Source organism: Fundulus heteroclitus, chromosome 1 (assembly GCF_011125445.2).
Source record: "Fundulus heteroclitus isolate FHET01 chromosome 1, MU-UCD_Fhet_4.1, whole genome shotgun sequence".
Classification (NCBI taxonomy): Eukaryota; Metazoa; Chordata; class Actinopteri; order Cyprinodontiformes; family Fundulidae; genus Fundulus; species Fundulus heteroclitus.
Window position 1 is genome coordinate 29785581 of NC_046361.1, and position 6876 is coordinate 29792456.

At 45.0% G+C, this 6876-nt stretch overlaps 1 protein-coding gene across 1 annotated transcript; it reads right to left on the reverse strand.

Moving 5' to 3' along the window:
- Positions 1–527: 527 nt before the first annotated feature.
- Positions 528–6598, reverse strand: LOC118563939 (PRA1 family protein 3-like). Its single transcript, XM_036140264.1, has 4 exons — positions 6407–6598; positions 6359–6369; positions 5707–5875; positions 528–954 (listed from the first exon to the last, which is right to left on the reverse strand). The coding sequence occupies exons 1-4, from the start codon at positions 6555–6557 to the stop codon at positions 779–781; spliced, it is 507 nt and encodes a 168-aa protein (XP_035996157.1). The 5' UTR covers positions 6558–6598; the 3' UTR covers positions 528–778.
- Positions 6599–6876: the final 278 nt, after the last annotated feature.

Sequence of the window (6876 nt, forward strand, 5' to 3'; positions counted from 1 at the left end):
AATCAGATTTACAACAAATAATGCTAGACGTGTACCCGACAATTTAATTAATGGATTAAACTAACGGTGTGCATACTTATGTCACCGTGCTATTACTGCTTTTTTTTTTTTTTTTCAATATATTTTACCCAGATTTGTTTGTTTTACAGTTGAAATTTAAAAGGATATTTGTTAAATGAAAATTGGATAATGGTTAAACATTATGTACAACAGTTCTTTAGTTATAAAAACCTGGCTTTTTCAGAGGGGTGTTTACACTCTCCTGGGCCTTGGTTATTTGTTTAATATGGGTTTATTAAGTGATGTGACGGATAAATGTGCTCATTCTGAGGTAGCAAACATAAATGTTTTGGTTTCTTTCCTTCTTTGTTTTTGTTTACATAACACATTTTTGCATCTTTTTACTTATTTAGTAGAAATAATTGACATAATTCAGCTGAAATAAATACTCAGTCATGATCTATAACAAAGCAAGTATCACTATCTGAAATTAGTTGATTTGGACACGTTTGCACTTAGGAATTATCTCCCCCTTATGTAGGGCACATTGCCTCTCAACTTCCTGCCAACACAGCAGTGATCATCTGTACACTATATTGTGAGAGTTAACACGAATACACGGGATCTAAAACTAAAATGGGTAAAAAGTGGGAATGCAAATATCAGTAATTTTACATGTGCAGGGACTGAAAATATTGACACACCAGGAAGATGCTGTAACCATTTCAAACCCTTCTGTATAACGCTCGCTCTCTTTGGCACTCAGCTAGCTCGAGGATTACTCCTTCAGTTTACTTTCGATAAAATCCTGAATCTTGTTAATCTTCTCCTCCTGCTGGTCGAGAAGATCCATGATCATGCCCATCGGGGTCTTCTTCAGCCCAACGCCTTCCATCTTGTTCTCCAGCCTGTTCTTCATGTTGCGCAGTCTCAGAGATGCATGAATCAGCATCACTAAAACAAAAACAAGGAACAAGGTATTTTTATGGTAATAATAAGAAAAAAAAAAGAATACATTTAAATGCCATATGTGTAAATAGCTTGCAATGAAAAAAAAAATCAACCGCTTGTTTGCATTATTCAGAGCAGTAGGTGAGTGTATAGGCACATGTTTTTATTTCCATGACAGTCAGATACTGAATGCATGACATCAGGCATTAAATGCGGTTCAGTCCAAACCAACAAGCCCTAGCAACCTGTCAACACAGGCATTGGGTGGGTCTCTTGGGATGTAATCAAACAGCTTTGTCTGCTTGCCAGAGCAGTAGAGCTGCTACATTTGCTCTAACGGTGTGAACTCTGCTAAAATCCATCTGCTGGGGGCCACTACATGCCTCAGGCGGTAGAGACAGTTCAAAGGTCTGCAGCACACCTTGTTGAGCTTTCTTTTGTCCTTATGCTGGCCATGGCAGCAGATTTTAGGATCTGGGCTAAAATAAATGAAGAATATACGACAAATAGGAAATGAAAGGCCTAGGCAGGGGCCAGTTACCTGTATGGGATAAAGAAAGGTTTTTAAAACAAGTTATGTTTCAATACCATTAAAATGTCATCGATCATATTGTTCCTATAGCTTTTCAGATGCCACAGAAGATGTTTTTGGCTGTATGGAACATTAGATTAACATAGCACTGCCACTCCCCCACCTGTTTCTATGCAAAGCCAGCCAACAAACCAAAATAAGCCACATACAGTTTTCCTTTGCTTACATAAATTACTAATTCAGCTGTCTGGTACTGTTTCTGTTTGCGAAAAAACAAAAAAAGAAAAACAAAGCATGTGTGTGGAAACAAAAGAAACCCCTCCAATCACTAAGTAATGTAACACAATTTTAAAACAACGCTTGGCGAGCTACAAGTGGCATGTCTGTTAAGTAGCTGACTACAGACTCTACCCGAGCAGGTCATCCGTCTAATACAGCAGCTCATATTAGCTTGTTATACTTGTGGCACTACTCAATAAAGAGGAGAACAGCAAAAGGTGTGAGTCAAAATGAAAATAATGAACATATGTTATAGATAACATTATTATAGCTTGAATAATCAAAAAGGTTCAATTATGTTTAGCAGCAGTAGGGACAAATATGGCTTTTTTAATTTGAAAAAAACAGTAACTATATCATATTTTTGTTTTATATGTTTATGTAAATACTGTGAAACTGTGGTATTTTTACTCAATGTTGTAACCTTGTGAGAACCTCATACGGGCCCATGCTTACTCAGGCCTCTCCAAAAGACAACATTTGGGAAAGGCTGATACTCATGTCTTTAACAAATCAGCAAATGTCCTGATTGCAATGTAACTAAGACAGTGAAAACACTTCAGGAGCTCCAGAAAGCTTTTAAAGTCTTGATTTTTGCAAGCACAAAACCTATGCTGCAGAAAATGGTATATTTGTTCCGCTAAACTGCAGAGGTTCGTCTAAAATGTTTTGAACTCAGCTGCAAAAACATGTATTGTTTTGAATACAATCTTACAGTATACTATATACAGCACTGCAGTATACTGCACAAATGCCCTTGCACAATCCAATTCTGCACGTTTAATGGTTTGTATACTGTGACCTTCTCCTGCATTGTTTACATTTCAATTGTTTTTATAGTGTATTTTAAATTCATGTTTACTTTTAAATCTCTGCTGCACCTAAAACTGTAATCTAACTTTTACTGCAATTTACAAAGCTGTATGCAACGAATTTCATTCTGTACTCACTCTGTGCATACAAAATGACAAATAAAGGTGTCTAAGTCTAAGTCTAAAAAAGAAAATATGTTTGGATAATGAGATAATCATTTTTGGCATTCCCTTGATCTAAAAGATCTATGTGAACTATCTTTCTGCATCATAATCTTGAGTAAATATACCACGTCTCAAGGTATCATAATAATTACACAAATATTTAAAGCATATAATTAAATCAGGATCCTATTTATTTTATTAAAAAGAGAAAGCAACAATTGTTCTTCCGACTGCTGCCAAAATAATGAAATGTTTGGAAAGTAGCGATACAATAATGATATCTATAACATTATTTATTTATTGCTTTCTTCTTATTTGGAATCACAGACTTAAAGTAAAGTAAAGTTTTTAAAGCTGGGGTATTAAGAGTGATGGCTGGCCCTTAATTTAAACACTGTACTGTTTTCCTTTCTTTTTTTGATCAGAAATACTTCCAACCAGGAACTTGGACTCGGGTGAAGAGAGGGGCGGAGCTCTCCACCGACCACTACCTGGTGGTGAGTTGGCTCCGATGGCGGGGGAGGAAGCCGGTCCGACCGGGCAGGCCCAAACGCACTGTGAGGGTTTGCTGGGAACGTCTGGCGGAGTCCCTGTGAGGCGGAGCTTTAACTCCACCTCCGGGAGAACTTTAAACACGTCCCGAGGGAGGCGGGGGACATTGAGTCTGAATGGACCATGTTCCACGCCTCTATTGCTGAGGCGGCTAGTCGGAGCTGTGGCCGCAAGGTTGTCGGTGCATGTCGTGGCGGCAACCCTCGAACCCGCTGGTGGACACCAGCGGTGAGGGAAGCCGTCAAGCTGAAGAAGGAGTCCTACCGGGCTTTTTTGGCCTGTGGGACTCCGGAAGCAGCTGATGTGTACCGGCAGTCGAAGCGGCAGGCGGCTCGGCTGGTCGCCGAGGCAAAAACTCGGGCGTGGGAAGAGTTCGGAGAGGCCATGGAGAAAGACTTCCGTACGGCTTCGAAGCGATTCTGGTCCACCATCCGGCGTCTCAGGAGGGGGAAGCAGTGCAGTACCAACACTGTTTACAGGGGGGGGTGGTGTGCTGCTGACCTCGACTCGGACGTCGTGCGTCGGTGGGCGGAATACTTCGAAGACCTCCTTAATCCCACCAACACGTCTTCCATTGAGGAAGCAGAGCCTGAGGACTCTGGGTCGGGTTCTCCCATCTCTGGTGCTGAGGTTGCCGAGGTTGTTAAAAAGCTCCTCGGTGGCAAGGCTCCGGGGGTGGATGAGATTCGCCCTGAGTACCTTAAGGCTCTGGATGTTGTGGGGCTGTGTTGGTTAACGCGGCTCTGCAACATTGCGTGGACATCGGGGGCAGTTCCCCTGGATTGGCAGACTGGGGTGGTGGTCCCCCTATTTAAAAGGGGGACCGGAGGGTGTGTTCCAACTACAGAGGAATCACACTCTTAAGCCTCCCTAGTAAGGTCTATTCAGGGGTTCTGGAAAGGAGGGTCCGTCGGATAGTCGAATCTCGGATTCAGGAAGAGCAGTGTGGTTTTCGTCCTGGCCGTGGAACACTGGACCAGCTCTACACCCTCAGCAGGATTCTTGAGGGGGCATGGGAGTTTGCCCAACCAGTCTACATGTGCTTGTGGATCTGGAGAAGGCATTCGACCGTGTCCCCCGGGGGATCCTGTGGGGGGTACTCGGGAGTATGGAGTACCGGACCCTTTAATAAGGCTGTCAGGTCTCTGTACGACCGGTCTGTCAGAGTCTGGTCCGCATTGCCGGCAGTAAGTCGGACTCGTTTCCGGTGAGAGTTGGACTCCGCCAAGGCTGCCCTTTGTCACCGATTCTGTTCATAACTTTTTATGGACAGAATTTCTAGGCGCAGCCAAGGTGTTGAGGGGATCCGCTTTGGTGGCCTTAGGATGCGTCTCTGCTATTTCGCGGAATGACGTGGTCCTATTGGCTTCATCAGGGAGTGATCTACAGCTCTCACTGGAGCGGTTCGCAGCCGAGTGCTGAAGCGGCCGGGATGAAATAATTAGTGCCTCCAAATCCGAGACCATGGTCTTGAACGGAAAAGGGTAGAGTGCCCTTCTCCGGGTTGGGGAGGATGTCCTGCCCCTAGTGGAGGAGTTCAAGTATCTTGGGGTCTTGGTTCACGAATGAGGGGAAGATGGAGCGGGAGATCGACAGGCGGATTGGTGCAGCGTTCTGCTGTGAAGCGGGCCGCTGTAACCGATCCGTTTTGTGGTGAAGAGAGAGTCGGAGCCAAAAGGCCAAGCTCTCGATTTACCGGTCGATCTACGTTCCTACCCTCATCTATGGTCACGAGCTTTGGGTCGTGACCGAAAGAACGAGATCCGGATACAAGCGGCTGAAATGAGTTTTCTCCGTAGTGTGTCTGGGCTCTCACCTTGAGATAGGGTGAGGAGCTCAGTAATCCGGGGGGGGGAGGAACTCAGAGTAGAGCCGCTCTGCTCCTCCACGTCGAGAGTGAGCCAGTTGAGGTGGGCTCGAGGGCATCTGGTCAGGATGCCTCCTGGCGCCTCCCTCGGAGAGGTGTTCCGGGCACGTCCCACCCGGGAGAGGACCCAGGGAAGATCCCAGGACACGCTTGGAGGACTATGTCTCCCGGCTGGCCTCGGGAACGCCTTGGTTCTTCCTCCCTGTAGGAGCTGGCCCAAGTGGCTGCGGGGAGAGGGACTTCTGGGCCTCCCTACTGAAGCTGCTTACCCCGCGGACCCGCAACCCGGAATAAGCTGGAAGGACAACGGACGGACGGAAGCGGACTTCCAACCAGCCTTATTTGTCTCGCTCTACGCGATAAGATCATCATCTTAAAGCATGGAGCAGCAATGCACAACATTATGTCGATAGGTTGCCCAATCAAAGTGATAACAACAAATACAACTCTGAAGGATTTTAAAATCCTCCTAAACTAAGAAGACTCAGTTTTCTCCCCCTTCAGATTCTGGAAGCTGGTAAAAGTTCATACAACACAGCGAGACTCACACAGCAAGGGGAACGTGATGCCAAAGATGAAGACCATGACACCTCCGCACAGAGACAACACAAAGTAACTGGTGACCATGACGGCGATCACGAACAGAGTGGGGTTCTTCCTCTTGAAGTTCTTGATTGTGGCCTTGTTTTTCACCGGCCCACACAGAGCCAGCGAAGACTGCACACACCACAGCACCACCCAGGAACATGCCGAAGGGATTCAGGAACTGAAATGGAAACGTGCACAAATTACAACACCACACATGCCAAGGCGTAGCTCCTTTTTCAGTTTATTTTTTTGCACACATCACAGTCACAGTGTGGCTATGGCAGACATTTTTCCACTTACGGTCTGCTGTAAAAACTAAAGCCTCATAGTTTCCACTATGTTACTTTTTTACCAAAGCAGATTATTAGAAGAAAAAAAAAAAGCCAGATTTGACCCTTTAAATACACATAACCCACACGATCACCTGCAAGTTGTAATTTACACAATGAGACACGACAGTAAAAATGGTAACGAGGTCACGTTTACAAAAAGTTTACATCTCATTTTTATATGGAGAAGATTATCTAAACATTACCGTACAAAGACTAGGCTGCATACTCCGGATGGGTGTGTGTGTGGCAAAGTGACAGATGCTATCTGCTAGCTTTAGACTGCAGCTAGGACTCACCCAACAACGAGGAAAACCACCAAGGCCGCCACCAAAATAGTTGGTCTGGTAGTACATCAAATTGCTGATCACTCTGTTGTTCCACTTGGACAAATCTCCGAACTCGGGTTTAGAGAACCGGTCCGCTCCGGGGAAGAAGTCCCCCCACGGTCTGAGAGGAGCAAGCTCCATTTTGGCTGCCATGACTCCAGTTCAACGTGCGGTATAAATAATAAATAAAAAACCAAACAAACACTGCGTAATGTGTTTGACAAGTCAGCTGATCTCCGCTCTCTCTCTTCACGCAGCGGACTGACGTCAGGCAACTCTCGCGAGGTTAGTCGGGCCGAAGCGTTAGATGGGGTTCAACCTGTGCAGTAAAATGCGCAGTATGCGTTAGAGATGACACCAAGGGAGTGGAAACAAACGTTTTATGAGTGGAAATGGCATCTAGGTCAGCCAAGGAAACGCAAAAATTATTTCAATTATTTCATGCATATTTATAACCTAATAGATCACCTTT